Source organism: Podarcis gaigeae (genome assembly GCF_964106915.1).
Source record: "Podarcis gaigeae genome assembly, chromosome: 3".
NCBI classification, from domain to species: Eukaryota; Metazoa; Chordata; class Lepidosauria; order Squamata; family Lacertidae; genus Podarcis; species Podarcis gaigeae.
Window position 1 is genome coordinate 91,329,993 of NC_139680.1, and position 17,674 is coordinate 91,347,666.

At 42.7% G+C, this 17,674-nt stretch overlaps 1 protein-coding gene across 10 annotated transcripts in view; it reads right to left on the reverse strand.

The window, feature by feature from the left end:
- Positions 1-17,674, reverse strand: part of DNAH14 (dynein axonemal heavy chain 14) — a 132,102-nt gene that overhangs the window by 42,703 nt on the left and 71,725 nt on the right. For all 10 annotated transcript variants that reach the window (XR_014562721.1, XR_014562722.1, XR_014562723.1 and 7 more), the window contains 8 exons: positions 13,205-13,383; positions 10,058-10,186; positions 8,890-9,030; positions 8,134-8,301; positions 6,400-6,570; positions 3,629-3,796; positions 2,200-2,289; positions 1,217-1,414 (listed from right to left, as the gene is read on the reverse strand). Coding sequence is in view for 6 of the 10 variants with exons in the window: in XM_083732930.1 (XP_083589056.1) it covers positions 1,217-1,414; positions 2,200-2,289; positions 3,629-3,796; positions 6,400-6,570; positions 8,134-8,301; positions 8,890-9,030; positions 10,058-10,186; positions 13,205-13,383 (1,244 nt within the window). In the remaining 4 variants the exon portion in view is untranslated. The remainder of the gene's footprint in view (positions 1-1,216; positions 1,415-2,199; positions 2,290-3,628; positions 3,797-6,399; positions 6,571-8,133; positions 8,302-8,889; positions 9,031-10,057; positions 10,187-13,204; positions 13,384-17,674) is intronic.

The window sequence follows — 17,674 nt, forward strand, 5'->3', positions numbered from 1 at the left end:
TACATTGTTTTCTATATTTCCACATCATTTTGTGATTTTTTTAGGGGGGGGATTCATGATAATTCATCAGCATTTGAGTACAGATTCCTAATATACACATATTTGTATTCAATTTGGTTTATCATAGAGGTTTTTGCAAAGCTATTTTCCCCAATGTATTGGATGTGTTTGTTATTTCACTATATTTCTCATATATGCATTTCTACATACACTTTACCCCAGTATATGCATTTTTGTACACCTTACCTGGTTGGAGAATTGCATTGCAAAACTCGGAGAAATGTGAATTTTAAAGCATGGCTGTGTCTTTCCATTTGTGTATTGTTTTGGAAAGTGTAAATTAGTTAGATAGGTTCACCTTTAAATTTGAACCAAATTCTATTTGTCCCCCAGCCCTAATTTTGACTAGATTGAGTCTCATTTACCCTTATCTTGTCAGTTACTGGGAAAAGTCACACGTGAATTAAAATGAAAGGAGAAAAATAGATGGATGTCATCTTTGCTATACTGATACTTCCAAGCCTCATATTCCTAAATGTCCAAAGCTAGCTGTTTCATGCAGATGTTAAAATGCATGAAAAATAAGGAGTCCTTAAAGAAAACAACTCTCATAGGAAATAATGATTCTCTCCCAGGTCCACCTTTTGAAAACTTCCTACAAGGAAAGAGTGAAACCACTGCAAAGCAATGCCCACACCCCCAATCCTAACGAGTGCTCTAGAAGGGTTCCATGAACAGTGGTATATGAAATGGATTTAGATAATGTGATATTTGACATTGTACAAGCGTACTTCCCCTGGTGCAACAGGACTTCCCTGTCCTTGCACTCTCCCTGCACGCACATACCAAAATCTGCTCTGGAGGGAGTCCCTCACAAATCATCACCTACTCAACCCTCTTAGTTAGGAATGGGAGATTAGAAAAAGGCCTCCTATTATTTGCAACAAAGGCAGACATGGGTCAAGTGGCCACAGAGCAGAGCAAAGCATGCCAAGCACTTGGTCCAAATCCTTTTGTATCAACAAGCAAAACTCGTCCAGCACAACATGACAACACTATCTAACGGAAGAAATTGTGATGTGAGCCAAATATTCAGGTAAAGCAATATGGAAACTACCTAAATATACTAGGATTAGGAAATGGACAATCATAACAAGTGTACAATAAACTTTATGCATATATTCCAAGTCCAATACATATATTAGGAAAGGATTACCTGAATAATATCAGATTCTGTGATGAGAAAAACTGTCCTCCTGCCTTCCACACCTGCCTGCTTACAAACTTCTTTCAGATCTTCTCTAAAATTTCCATAGGTGTAATTACGGGAAATAGATAACCTGTAGAGGCTGCATGCAGATAAGTAACAGGCTAAGGATGCACAGGTTACCTTCCCAGTTCCACCATGACCAACCTGCAGGGGGGGGGGGGGAACAGTCTAACTTGAAACTAGAAAAGTTGGCTCAGTTAAATCAAACTTGTGGAAATCATAGGATTTGAGTAGGTTTTTAAGATGTGCATGGTGAATTTAGAGAAAACAAAATTAAATGGAAACAAAAGTAAATAAAAAGCCACCAAATATTTGTCACAGCATTTGCCAAAGGCACCTTGATGAAACTAAGTAGAGCTCATCAGTGGCTGAATTAAGACATCCTGGGAATCTGATGCATATGATCTTGAGTACCTTGATGGAATAAATGTGGGGTATAAATGTAACAAAATAAATGAATAAAACAAAATAATTCAGAAGCCTCACTAGATTAAAAGTGATTTAATTCTATGTTTGTGCATAGAAATGAAGGCTTAGGCTATGTAATGAATCCCTCAGCAATGCAAAGTTTTCTATACTATCTATATGATCCAACCAAAGTCTATCAAATCCAGAGTTTTAATCACACAGTGGCCAACCACATGTGTGAGGAAAGCTCATAAGCAGGATATAAGCAAAATAGCACTCCTGTTTGTAATTCCTTGCAACTGGTATTCAAAGGTATATTGCTGCATCTCAGATACTGGAGGATATATAATCCTTCTGCTCATAAAAGCAATGATTTAAGAGAAAAAGGAATAAAAATGCACTAGTGTAAGTTTGAAGAAAATACTTATTTTGATTTGCCATACTAATTATGAATTGAAATAACGGTCACTGGAATTTTACATATTATAATTAAAAATGAAACTATAAGCATTTTTTCTTACCAATGTCATGTGACTACCATCTTGTCGAAAAATTCTTGCTGCCCTTGTTATGTGTTGTATTGCTTCTTTAAAAAATACTATGGAAATACCCTAAGAAAACAAGGAGCATAAATTTTAAACATCTTGTTATAGTTAAGTTAGTATACTTATAAGGATCTTACTCTATTCATAATTATTAAGCATCAGGCATAGGCTTATTGGACACCTGCAAAGCTCTTGGCTCTGCTCCTTCTCCTCCTTGCTGTCACTGTGGCATGCAGCAATCTACAAACAAAAGAACCCCCCCAACAAAAAAAGTATACACTTCCATGATTACACATATAACTTGCAAATTTGCCTGCACATCTAAACAAGGTAATATGCAAGCCTCACAACAATGCAATGGTCCCAGAATAGTCTATGCAAATGGAGTGGGGATAAACATAAGTTTTCCAGATGGGGATTTAAAATATAAATCAAGTGTGCAGTGAACAGCCATTTCATGAAAATGCCTGTGCAAATGTTACCTTTGTGAAATGAATTATTCCTATTTCTAATCTGTACCTTTGCTCTCTGATAGGGGTATTGGAGAATTATGACAAAAATGGAATTGGGAGTAGATATTGCCCATTTCTTTTATTCATCCCATGGAAATCAATAATGATCAATCCAGTAAGCACTATTCACCAGTGCTGCTTTCAGTCCATACATCACCATCACAATAATATTAATTATTAATTATTAATGTTATTCTTATTATTATTATTATTCTCTGCCCATCTGGCTGTGTTTCCCCACTCTGGGCAGCATACAACACATAAAAAATTGTAAAACATTAGACATTAAAAATTTCCCGATACAGGGTTGCCTTCAGATGTCTTCTAAAAGTCAGGTGGTTGTTTATTTCCTTGACATCTGATGGGAGGGCGTTCCACAGGGCAGGCGCCCTGATTATAATTATGTTTTCCACCATTTTCACTGTGTTTCATTTGCATCAAAATGAATGGTGTAGAATAATGTAATCACAATACAGTATAATGTACACAATTTCTGTCATTATGTAAATTCATCAAGTTACATAATTTCATCATGGCAGACAGGGAGACAAATGTCATTTTTGGCAAAAGGCCAACTGAAGCAAAGCAGAAACAGTGCTGCATCTGATGAATACAGAGTGGAAGTAAAAACGCCTTCTTACAGCCCCCTATTCTCTGGTTACATCTGTACTCATGCAGACCCAATGGAGGTCTACCCATGGAGGAAGACTGGGAATATATGATTACAAGCCCCATTCCTTGTTACTTATCTGCATCAGGAGTAGGAATAATACCTGAAACAGAGAAATGGATAAATGTACAAGCAGCAGCAGCAATGGAATTGCTCCTTGTTGCCAGAATAGGGCCACCCATGATCCACCTCATTGTAACCACTTGTAGGTCTTCAGATTTACCTGAGGGCTTACTCCCTGCATTTTAATGCACTGCTCTTCTAGGACCCAAAGTAGATGTGTCTTGTTGGTGACGTTTCTGTAGACTCTCTTGTGTACAGGCTGGTTTGAATCCAGAAAATCCACAAATAGGGGCGGTTCTTCCATCAACTGATCTTTTGTCCAGGGAATCTATAAAAATAGCCTAATTATTTTACACAATAATAGGCAGCAATTGTGCTTTTTCCAGCATGGCTTGTGGATTCTGTATGATCCCTTCTTTGATAGCCCAGTCATTTAGTCACCTGGCCCTTACATCTGTCAAAGATTTTATACAGGCCAGTATTTCACTAATGGAAGTTAGGACCTTTCTATTCACGAAAGGTGAGGTAAGGGTTTAAGTTTACCAATAAAGCTTTTCAGACAATGGTATATCAACAGAATCCAGACACAATACTAAGCAATTGCATATGTGCCAGTAGAAAAGAGGAACCAGAAATTCATGTACAGAAATGAGTCTAGTTGCAAAAGCAGTGAGGCAAGCCATATCTGACAATGCAAGGCACAGATATACCGGTATACACAGAGGGAGGAATGGGGGTGCTTCTTAAGTTAAGGCAAGCTGCAGGCAGGAAATCCTAATCATTGATCTTTGATATTATAATATGTTATGTTATTAAACTCCATCAATGATATGCGTTGAGGATGCTAACAGATGCTGCCATCTTGATGCATACCATGGAAATACAATGAATACATACTGTGTTTGGGAGAAGATAACCTTGTGTGTCAGTGTATAATAATAATAATAATAATAATAAAAATAAATTTTATTTATATCCCGCCCTCCCCAGCCGAAGCTGGGCTCAGGGCGGCTAACAACAGTCAAAATAGTTCAACATTCTAAAAACATTCATTATAAAATTAATTAAAATCAAATTAATGGCAACCATCAAGCAAAATTCTGTGTAGGTATATATGTGATATAGCCATAAAACATATTTTAGTAGAGTTCAGAATGTCATAACTTGGCTAAAGTATGCAAAATCAGGTGGAAAATCAATACTCACCCCTACCTTTTCAGAAAAGAAACCAGAAGCAACAATATGCCTGGACCCTTTAGAAGGAACAGCTTGTGGGAGATTTTGCCCTCAAACCTAACAATGCCTATCTACACTAGTTAGTAAATGAAGGAGTTAAGAACCACGGAGCTGTAAATTTCTAGAGCTCAACAAGGTCACATCTCCTCACCTTCAGGGAAAGAGGAAGCAACAGTTGTTCCCTGTTCTTTTCTCTCACTCTTTCCTCTTTGAACCATGTAACCATGTAACATCTAAGGCTGAGACTCCAGACTCAGACCACTTACTTGAGACTAACTTCTGTATTTTGTAACCAAGGATACATTGCCCGTGCTGTTTCAGCCATAGCACTGAACAATGCATGAGTGAGACCTCTGATTACTTTAAGTAAAGTGTTAAACTTGCTTAACGTTGTGATCAATTCACTCTGAGAGTAGAGGCAGGGGAGCACAAAGGTGAGTGCTTAATAGTGGGACATTTTAAGGGATAACAACCTCTATTTCCTATGCTTTGCAAACACTGCGGTTTTTAAAGTTTTAAACCCTGCTAGGGCCTGGCGTGTTCTGGTCCATGGGGTCACGAAGAGTCGGACACGACTAAACGACTAAACAACAAAAACAACAGGGCCTCTTCTGATTAGAAAATGAGTCAAGCCCTGTGCTTTTTAATTCAGGTTGTCAGCCATTTTTTTTCTTTTGCAGTTCCCTACACACATGCGGTTTCAGGACTAACTTGGTCTTCCCCAGTTATTTCCCAACACAACTGGTTCCTCACATACCTCTTCCTCTGTACCTATGTCAGGGATGAGATCCCCCAGAAGAGGAGAGGCCATTGCACTGCACGGCAGTTGTCTAATGCCAGCAGGCAAAATGAGCAGTAAAACTGCAAGCACAACTAAGATAAAGTGCAGCTACTGCTCCGACTCGCTGCCAGCATCCAGCAACACAAGTATGGAAAACACAGCCAGACCAAGTAAAGATGGGAATGACCAAGGTCCTGCTTGGACCAGGGTGGTGCAGAAACTTGATTCCTAGGAGTTGTTGGAGCCAGGGGGGAAAATGAATAAAATGGCATTCCTGCATTGTGGGAGAGAAGTGGGAAGTGCCAAGTTCCTGGCCCAATCACACTTAAGCAATCATCTCCAGAACCCCACAGCCCAGCTAGGCTCACAGCAACACCCCCTACTTCTTCCCAGCTGTAATCAGGACAATAGGGAAGGGACACACAAAAATGGTGGGCACAGCAAAGGGGAATCAGGGAAGACAGGCAGGCAGGCAGGCAGGCAGGCAGGCAAACAAACAAACAAACAAACAAACAAACAAACAAACAGGAGAACAGCACTAAACAAATACAGACACTCAGAGAAGGTAAATGAAGACAGAGAAGAACAACGAGAAAGAAAAATCACCTGTAATAAAGGCCAATTGTCTCACAAAATTGAAGAGAACATTCCAGCTGTGGGCAGGGTAGATCTAGGGAAATGAGATAACTCCTCCCCTTGGAGAGGTTGTAAAAACACTATGAAGACCCTGCTTGTCTCCAACTAGGATGTCATTTCTAACAGGAAAGTCATCTACTCTATCAGATAACGGTTAGATACACATTTTAATACATAATAAATAAATAAATAAGCAAACAAAAATTTTAAAATCTACAAAAGTATTTGTTGTAAAACACCCAATAAGCAATGTGACACACACAGAGATACACACTTACCTTGAAATAGTTATTGACCTCATTTGATAGAATTTGAAAGAAAGCTTCCCGTTCTGGAGAATCAATCAGACGATCATGGAAAACCCGGGTGCATTCATGTACAAATAGCAACACTATTGATTCTTTGGAGACAATGACAGACTTGTGAGCTTGGAGCAATCCTTCAAGTACCTGTTAACAATTTCAAAAGAAACTTATTTTTGGGGGGACTACAGCTTGATTCACAATAATTTTTTAATTTCTTGTAAGTTCCTGTCCATTTGTATTGATTTCAGTTTTATACTATTCTATGCTACTTCATTGTTTTATTTATACTTTTTATTTTTGTAGCTGCCCTAGGAATGCTGATTGGGCATTGAAGGGCAGGGTATACTTTTCAGGAATGAATAAAATAAATAAGTCATATTTTCATTGTCAGACTGGTAGCATAAGGACCTCAGCCAGACCAACATATTGAGGACAACTTCCATTTTACATGGTATATGAATTTGTTGTTTGTTCATTAATAATCTAATCAATACCATTAATGTATGAAGAAGCAACTGTCAGGGACTATTTACCAATCACAGCTTATTTACCAATCTCCTGCCTTTGTCATACTGTGTGATCATAACCCAGCCCAGTTACCCTTCCTTAACCCACAGAAATTGTGTATGTACTTGTGCATTTTTCAATATAAGATTAAACTGGACAAATAACATGGGAAAGGGAGGGGGTTGTGGAGGCAGGGATAAACAGCAAAACAATATATATATATATATATATATATATATGCAGGTTTTGGTGTCCTCGGGTGTCTTCCCGTGTAAAAGTTGGGGTGTCTAGGCGACGTTTCGACGAGGTCTCACTCGTCATCTTCAGGCTGGTGCTTTCGGCTTCTTGTTACTGGAACAGAGCGGGATCTCAATGTTTGAGTTCCTATAAATACTGTAGAGGGGGTGTGGTGTCTAGCCTCCAATGTTTTATAGTATTTATAGGAACTCAAACATTGAGATCCCGCTCTGTTCCAGTAACAAGAAGCCGAAAGCACCAGCCTGAAGATGACGAGTGAGACCTCGTCGAAACGTCGCCTAGACACCCCAACTTTTACACGGGAAGACACCCGAGGACACCAAAACCTGCATATATATATATATATATATATATATATACATATATACAGTACATGGTCCCCCGATCCCACCAGACCTACTTACTGGTTAAGTTACAATAAAATATATCACACTTTTTCTACATTTCCCATCCTGTTGTCACATTTTGCCTAATTCTAACTAATATTACATTCCTCTTTTTGTTATAACTTTGCCTCACACATCCCTGGATGTGTAGGATTTTTTTAGACGATCCCCAAGCTACATTTGCAAAAGTCCAGGCCAACAAATTGTAAAGCATGTTTATGATAAGTCTAAACAATCTGCCCTAGGAATGTATCTGAAGAAGTGTGCATGCACACGAAAGCTCATACCAAGAACTAACTTAGTTGGTCTTTAAGGTGCTACTGGAAGGAATTTTTTTTGTTTTGACTATGGCAGACCAACACGGCTACCTATCTGTAACTGGAACTATGGAAGGCACCACATTGAGCCGCATGAAATGGAAGTCCATCAACCGTGTATCTGAAGAAGTGTGCATGCACACGAAAGCTCATACCAAGAACTAACTTAGTTGGTCTTTAAGGTGCTACTGGAAGGAATTTTTTTTGTTTTGTCTAAGCAATCTGTCATCTTTACAGACCTTAAAAAGATCCCGTAGATTAAACGTGTAATGGCATTTAACTGGAGTTGGACGCACTTTATGAAGCATTCTATAGTACACAGCAATAGAGGCGCATGTTAAATTATCCTTGCATTTCTGAACTTCAGCCATGAATCTCTTGATATGTAAGTATGCTCCTAGTCGCACCTACAAGAAACAAAATATGTAACTTTTAAACATTTTCCACAAAATGCTCACTTGAAACAAATAATAAATATGTTAAATTATGAAGTACCTATTTGTTTATGACTGAGGTACAGTATGCGTGACTATTGTGTGCTATGATATTCAGATAAAATATCTATATTTCTGCATCATGGAATCACAGAATTGTAGAGTTGGAAGGGACCCCAAGGGTCTTCTAGTCCAACCCCATGCAATGCAGAAATATCAACTAGGTCATACATGATAGATGACCATCCAACCTCTGCTTAAACACCTCCAAGGAAGGAGAATCTATAACCTCCCGAGGGAGACTGTTCCACTGTTGTTACTGTCAGAAAGTTTTGTCATCAGCAGATGACAAAATGGAGGACTGCTGCAAAATAAACTAATTGTAGTGGAACAGAAAATACCAGATGAAAGGATGAATATTTGAATGGATTATGGCACTTTCCAACATCCCTATTTATGAGGTAGATTGTAGAGGAAAACATTTATATTTCATATATATTTTTGACAGTTTTGGTTGATTTTTTAAAGAGTCGTTAAATGATTCCTGCATTACCATATTACCTGGAAAATACGTTGTAAGGATTGTAAAGAAGTTACAGGCAAAACTAATGTGCAGAAACATGACAGAAGACGAGCACTAATCTCATTACTTCCTTCACTTGGCGGTGTACAAGTGGCAACCATAGCAACATCCTGGACATTCTGTGAGGGGAAGGCAAGAAAGTAAAAGCCTGAATCAAAATATTTTAAACAAGGCCAACACAATCTCTTGTGGCTTGCCGGCATCTCACTCCTCATTCCCCCTGCAATTACTCCTTTTTGTGGAACAGTCTTCAATAAGTCAAGTTGCATTTGGGGTACTCCACCACCTAGCTAACATTTAAGCTACTCTCACTGTGCCCATGTCTATTCTGGTTTAAAAAAAATTTTTTTTTTAGGCAAGCTGTACCAGATCAACAACATCCTGTTTCCTGTGGAAAAAAGTTTTCCTACCACAAGAGCAAAATCTCCTTTTGCTGCTCTTGGAAGGGCATATTCCCTGAACGTGTTAAGGTATATTTCAGATGATACTTCTTCACAGAATACATAGTTAAACTGTGAAATTCTCTACTACAACAAAATGTAGTGAGGTCAGCAACATGCATGACTTTAAAAGGGCGTTAAACATTATTATGGAGGATAAAGCTATTGATGACACCTAGTCAGTATTTCAGTCACTATGCCTTTGCAAATCTGTTTCTGGGGAACAGGAGTATGAAGAATGCAGTGATACTCAAGTTTGTTTGTAGGCTTCCCATAGGTATCTGGTTAGCCACTGTGAGAACAGGATAATATACTAGATGAGCTTTTGGCCTGATCCATTAGTGTTCTTTTGTTCTTAATTTATTCCAAAAACATAGAATTGGAATTATCTGTATGCACTGTTTGAGGAGTAAAAATCATCATCCCTTTTTACAACATTTATGAAACAAAGGTTTAAAAATTGAAGTATTTGATGCTTTCTTACTGTTGAAATGATGTTACATTATTTGAAATGGTTGTAATATTTAATTATAAGTTAACTATAATTAAATTACACACATAAAATTATTATGGGATACTATACGATATTAGATTATTTTTACTGTGTATTATATAAATTATTCTGTATATCTAATAAATTTAATAACTTTTAACAAGAAATAGAAATAAGGAAAATTCCATAAAGAATTTCATATTTACACAGTACCTTCCATGTAAGCTGCTCCGTGTCATAAAAACCTCCTAGATCAAGAAACTGTCTAATTAGCTCAAGTGGTGGCTGGGACCCATACTCCTCTGCTATAGGTGCATTCAGATCATCAATAAACAGTAAAACCTTAAAATAAAATTATTATTGTGGATGAGACACATTATCACAAGAGATTAACAAAAGCTATTGAATGTGCCCCCCACAGCTTGCCAAATAAGTGATTGACAAAGCCTTGCCTGCTTAATATGTTGCCTGGAGTGTGTGCTTGCTCCTTTGCTACTTCCAATAGTATTTGTAACCTTTGTCCATGAGACAGAGTAGATTGCATGTTTATGTAATCTTACTAGTGGCACATCCATAATGGGGTGAGCACTGTTAGTGTGGTATTTTAACTGTGCAGTTCACCTAATAGACGTCAATATAAGTTGCGGATGTTACTGTGAGTAATGGAGAGAGTCATCCTTGGGAATTGTGTATATGGACATTTTTACACACAGAATTCTCATCCAGCCTATGGGTACAGAAGCATATTGCTGTATCAGAGTGACAAACAGAAGTAAAGCTATCTTTCTTTTCGTTATGTGCATCAGAAGAGAAGTTGAGGTGTGACTACAAAGAAATTTATTTCAAAAGAATTTCACCCTCAGAATCAAGTTTACTGAATTTTATTCAACAAGAATTACAGATGGAAATGAAGTCTTCTGGGAATTAGCTTATCCTTTTGACAGTATCCAACTCTCCAGTGAAACAAGCAGTAGTGTGGGAGGAGATTCGGCATTTACTACAGATAGCAGGAATTGAGCCAATTTCTCCAGAGCACTCCTTCTCCAGTATGCCATATTCTTTGTAATATCAAAAAAGGATGGCTCTTAGAATGTGGTGTTAGACACAAGGTAGTTGTTCATCGATCGGCAGAGCCTCCTTGACTCCATCCTGAATTTGCAGTAAACCAGTGATTCCCAATTCGGGAATCGATCCTTCCCTTGCCTCCCCACCAACGATTTTTTTTTTAAATTATTTTTGCATGGTAATATCACACATTTTATGGTCTGTTTTTTTTTACTATACCTGAAATTATCTGCTTATTAGGGGTGACCCCCCATTTTGTTCAAAAAAATTGCTTTGCAGAAGTAACTACTATAGAGTTATCTCCCCCCCCCCAAAAAAAGTAGGAGGTCTGTGGCTTAGCTTTTGAAAAATATCAAGGGTCCTCAGTAATTAGCTAATTGGGAACAACTGCAGTAAACCATAAACCGATTCAAAGTCAAGAAAGAGGGAGGACAAAGAACCCCCCCTTTCTCCTTTACTGTGCCAGTTCTCTGCCCTTGTGCAATGCAAGTACTCAACTTTGGTGCTGGGACCTAGCCTGAAAACCAAGTCTTTAGCATTATATAGTAAGAGGATGGTTTGGGGAATTTGAGAAATTATATATATTTTTTTTATAAGATACTTATTGAAAGTTTAAAAAAACAAGAAAAAACAAAAGAAAGATTAAAAACACACAGCATTTACATTCCTTATTTTCAATAACATCTTTCCCTGACTTCCCCACACCTCCCCTTCTTGTATTCCAGTTCCAATTGTTAGCACAGCAAGTTATTGTCCCCAAATTTTGCCTTATTATATTTAATTCATTTTAATTAACCAATTTTAACTTATAAACCTCAATTTGTACGTCAATGCTCATTCTTTAAACCCTTTTCTAAAGTCGACCCAAGTTCCCTTCCACAAATTTCCCAATTTTTATACTGATAACAAAACAGAATAAAAAGAAACAAAATGTAATTGTACACCCTTTGAATTCCCAAAATCCCACCCCCCCTTTCCCGGTTTCGATCCCCAGTAAGTGTCCATCAGTCTATCAACTATCAGCCTGGAGACCTCACGTCCGAGGCTCTTAATTCTCTCTCAATTCCTCTCTGCTGGTTTTTTTGATAGTCCTTTGTATTGAAAACCAAGTCTCGGAGAAGCTCTGTCCCAATAGGGTCCATGTTTCTTCCAGCCAGACCTCCATATTTAAAAGTGGGGCCCAAATCTTGTTTCTTACTCCTTTTAAGTCCAAATGTCCCAAAAGCTCCAGTTCCACCCTAATCAGTTTTGTAATCCATAGGTCTTCAGATGTCCCCATGAGGAGATCTCTCCATTCTTCATTCTCCAATTCAAACCAGATTCTCATCATCCAAATCTCGTTTTCCTTTGTATCCATCTTAGCAGGCCTCTGGCTCTCCTTTATCATCTGCGGCATTCCAGCTCCTCCTTCCCTCTCCTCCGGAACAACACGTATCTCTTTCTCCACTCTCTCAAAAATCTCAGATTTCTTTTCTTGTTCAGCTGCATGGGCTTCTTGAGTCAAGTCCTTATCAAATTCAGTGAGTTTATTTACTGTTAAGCTCAAAATTGTAACATTTGTAGCCAAAACTTCACTTTGACCTTGTAAATTTCCCAAGAGAAAAAACATTCTGTCCAGTTCAGCCTGTATTTTTCCACCTGCAGCCATTCTTGTAGTGTCCCTGAACCCCCTGGGGAATTTGAGAAATTAAAAAGGTTTCCTTTTCCTTTTGAAACAACCACCCAGACAATCCCAAATATGTACATGCTAGAACAAGAAGAGGAGGAAACAACATGAGAAAGAAAAACAGAGGAAAATACACGTAATCTCAAAATAAAGGCTCTCACACTTCAAAGAGTGGTGCAATATGCCTGTTCTATGCCTGTTAGGGAGAGCGGATGTACAGATTTTTTTGTTGTCAATTTCTACTTGTCATTAGGCCCGAGTGATACTTGGTCTTCAACGTCATGATATATCACCAGCTAAACATCGTGATATACCGATATTTCACAATGTCTGAAATAAGGATGGAACTATGTAGAGGCACTGGCTTGGCTGTATGTTTTTTCTCACATCATTATTTTTGCATAGCGTACACACACACACACACACACACACACACACACCCCATGATTCACAATATATTGCCAGGTTAAAAATGATGAAACCAATATCACAATACGGACTTCAAACTGGTTTTGGATAATATATCAATATATCATCCAGACCTACTTGTCATATAACATACAATACAATGAGTTATTCATAGTATATTTTTAATAAACTTCCCCAAAAGATCTTCACCTACTTCTTACCTGTTTAAATTGTGGAGCACCCAGGATATCTTTACTTTTTAGTATTAATTTCTGAAGAATCAAAGCCTTTGTTTGGGCAGCACTGGTATGAGCATTCAACTGCAGCGTAGAAATAATAGTACCACTTGTACATGTTTCTTCCAGATCAGGCTCTTCTCTTGGCGAGCTCAGGGTTGACACTAATACAAAATTAACAGTTAGAACCCTACAGGATTAATAAACAGCACCTTTCTAACCTATCACAGTATGCTATTTTTATTCTATTTGCCAATGAAAAGCATTAACAGGTCAAATACATTACTTGTTAATTTTCTGACTATAAGGATATTTTCAACTTAATTCTTAATTGAGGGTTTTAACATTTTTATCTATAAAGCAACAAGATTGTATGACTTCAACAATAAAATAATTTTCCTACTACTAAACATCAGTTAATCTGACTGAAGAGGTACTAGCAATCATTAATCCGAATGTTTTACACTGAAGAAGAAGAGGAGTTTGGATTTGATATCCCGCTTTATCACTACCCGAAGGAGTCTCAAAGCGGCTAACATTCTCCTTTCCCTTCCTCCCCCACAACAAACACTCTGTGAGGTGAGTGGGGCTGAGAGACTTCAAAGAAGTGTGACTAGCCCAAGGTCACCCAGCAGCTGCATGTGGAGGAGCGGAGACGCGAACCCGGTTCCCCAGATTACAAGACTACCGCTCTTAACCACTACACCACACTGGCTCTCAGTGTGGAGCTGAAAGTGAGCACAATATATACAGAATGTTTTAATACAGAGCACCAGGAGCTGGCCCCAGGTGAAACCCTTCTGGCCTCAGAGGGACTTGAGGACTCAGTGGCTACAGGTGAGCCTCCTCCAGGGCCCAGTAACCCTTCGGCCTCTCCTGATCTGCAGAGGCTTAGGGCAGAGAGGCAAAGGGAACTGGTTGCTCCCAGGAGGAGTGCTCGCCTTAAAGTCAGAGGAGGCGGGGCTCCTGGGGGCCGGAACCGCCCCTGGCCTTAGAAGAGGATAAAAGCCCAGTCAGCCCGGCTCCAGGTTGCGGGAGCAACATCGTTGTTGGCTTCAGACCTTCCTGTGTTCCTGATCCCTGCTCGGCCTCCTGTTCCTGACCATCCGGTGCTCCTGTTCCCTGCTCGGCCTCCTGTTCCTGACCATCCGGTGCTCCTGTTCCCTGCTCGGCCTCCTGTTCCTGACCATCCGGTGTTCCTGTTCCCTGCTTGGCTTCCTGTTCCAGTGTTCCTGTTCTCCGCCCGGCTCTCCGCCTCGGACCTCGCCCCTCTTTGTGTGGACTCTGCTTACGCCCACGGTACCTTACCCCCGGGGCCAGCACAGTTTGCTCCCGCCACACCCGCACTCCCCCTTCGTTGGGGTGCGTTCGGGAAGAGCCAGAGGCCATGGCTGACCAGGCGGCTGCGCTGGTGGCATTGGCCCAGGAGAACCAGGCCTTGACTCACACCGTGCAGCAGCTCAGCGACACGGTTACGGCGCTTCAGCAGCGCTTGGAAGCCCTACCGGCTCCTGGGGCCGACGCCCCGGCTCCTGGCAAGTACCCAGTGGCTTTGCCTGAGAAATTTGATGGGGCCCCGGCCAGCTTTCCCATGTTCCTTGCCCAGGCCAAGCTGTATATTCAGGGGCGAGCCCGGAACTTCCCTGACGACCGCACCAAGGTGCACTTTTTGATTAGTTTGTTAAAGGACCAGGCGGCCAAGTGGGCGTTGCCGCTACTCAGGCAAGACTCCCCCTTGCTGGCAGACTATACGGGGTTTTGCAATCTTTTGGAGGCCGCGTTCAGCAACCCCCAGAAAGGGAGTCAAGCCAACCGGGCGATTCGGCGGTTGAAAGAGGGCAAGTCCACGGTGGCCGCATATACCACGGAGTTTCGGTTGTTGGCACAGGACTTGACCTGGAATGACTCGGCACTGCGGGACCAGTATCTCGAAGGGCTTTCGGACGAGATAATGGACCAGCTGGCCACAATGGAACGCCCCACCACGCTAGACACTCTCATTCAACGGAGTCTGCAGATAGACGACCGGCTGGAGGATCGTCGTCAGGCCCGGGGTTGCCGACTCTTCCAGTTCTCGGCACCAGTTTCTTCCGGCAGCCCCACGGTCACAACTGAGTTAACGGAGAAGCCTATGCAGCTCAGGGCAGTGCGGCCACGCCTTACCCCCGCAGAGAAGGTGCGACGTCGGGAGGGAAATCTATGTCTCTACTGTGGCGGAAGTGGACACTACGCTCGGTCCTGCCCTGAGAAACGCCAGCCGCAGGGAAAACCGCCAACCCCAGTAGCTGATGGCCCTAGCTACCGGGGGTCCCAAACAGCGCAGAATGGGCCCGCACCAATGGACTGGCAACATCTTATGGTTTCGGTACGTTTATACCCTCCAGGTGGGCCCTGGATTCTTACTTATGCTTTGGTAGACTCAGGAGCAACCCGCTCCTATATGGACGCTGCTTTTGCTGCCCATCATCAGGTGCCACTTCGGAACAAGCCAGAACCGGTCCAGGGGGAAGCAATTGACGGACGGCTTCTGCGTTCAGGTGCCGTTACTCAGGAGACCCAGCCCCTGGTCCTGTGTCTCCAGCAGCACCGGGAGTTGCGAACTTTGGACATTGCCTCTATGCCCCGGTTCCCCCTGGTGCTCGGGATGGACTGGCTGGAAGCTCACAACGTTCAGATTGACTGGGTCAAACGGACTGTGCACTTCCCAGACCCATGTTCCCATGCTCAATCCGAGACGCTGGCGGCCGCGCCCATGGAGGAGGCAGCACCCACGCTCCCAACCGTGTATCAGGACTACCAGGACGTGTTCGAGGAACGGGGGGCAGACCAGCTGCCGCCGCATCGGCCTTTTGACTGCGGCAAAGACCTCCAGCCCGGAGCGCCCTTACCAGTGAGTCGCTTATATTCTCCAACTGAGCCAGAGCGCGAGGCTTTGCAGGACTTCTTGCGCAAGAACCTGGAGCGTGGGTTCATTAGGCCTTCCACCTCGCCTACCGCGGCACCAGTGCTCTTTGTTAAGAAGAAATGTGGGGATATCCGCCCTTGCTATGATTACCGAGCCCTGAACAAAATTACCATCCCAGACCGGTACCCCTTGCCCCTTATCTCGGAGTTGCTGGAGCGGGTGCAAGGGGCACAGGTGTTCACCAAGCTGGACCTCCGGGGGGCCTACAACTTGATTCGGATCCGAGCTGGGGATGAGTGGAAGACAGCGTTTGGGACCCGGTACGGGCAGTTCGAATACTTGGTTATGCCTTTCGGTTTGTGCAACGCGCCTGCTGTGTTCCAACGCTACATCAACCACGTGTTCCATGACTTGTTAGACAAGTACGTGGTGGTGTACTTGGATGACATACTGGTTTACTCCCGTGACCCGGCTCGCCATGAGGCACATGTCCGGACCGTGCTGCAGCGCTTGCGTGAGCACCGTTTGTACGCAAAGCTCAGCAAGTGCGAGTTCCATCAGCAGACTGTGGACTTCCTTGGACACCGGCTCTCTCCAGATGGGGTGCAGATGGACCCTGGGAAGGTGGCAGCGGATCGAGAATGGGCGGCACCCCGGAACCGCAAGGACCTACAGCGGTTCCTGGGGTTCGCCAACTACTACTGGACCTTCATCGCAGATTATGCTCATCGCACCACCCCGTTGACCCGGCTACTGCACCCAAAGACGCCGTTTTCCTGGGACAAGGAGGCAGAGGAGGCGTTTCAGGGGTTGAAGGCCTGCTTCCAGAGGGCGCCAATCTTACAACATCCTGACCCCTCTCGACCCTTTGCTGTGGAGACCGATGCCTCCAGTACGGCTCTCGGTGCCGTCTTGTCTCAACAGAGTGGACCAGAAGCGCCACTCTTACCCTGTGCCTTCTATTCCCGCCAGCTCCTACCAGCGGAGCGTAACTATACTGTGTGGGAGCGGGAACTACTGGCCATCAAGGTGGCCTTTGAGGTCTGGTGCCACCATCTTGAGGGGGCACGACATCCGGTGGAGGTGAGAACTGACCACCGGAACCTGGAGTACCTCCAGACCACCCGCAAGCTGAACCAAAGACAGATCCGGTGGGCGTTGTTCTTTTCCCGGTTCCAGTTCCGGATCCGCTACATCCCTAGCTCTCAGAACCAGAAGGAGGATGCCCTGTCCCGGAAACCTGAAGACAACGCAGACACGGTACAGCAAGCAGAACCCACCACGATCCCACCTCCAGCTGCATTCCTGGCCACCCAGGAGGCGGAGCCACTGCAGGCTCGGGTGCGGGAACAGCAGCGGGTCGACGCTTGGGCCCAGGAACGACTTCGGGAGCTGGCTAAAGGGTCCAGTCCACAGTATCCAGGGCTGGTCCTGCATCAGGGCCTTCTGCTGCACCACGGTCGTCTGTACATCCCGCCAGGGCCACTGCGGCTGGAGGTTCTCCGGATGGCCCATGATGCCCCAGCAGCGGGGTACTTTGGACGGTATCG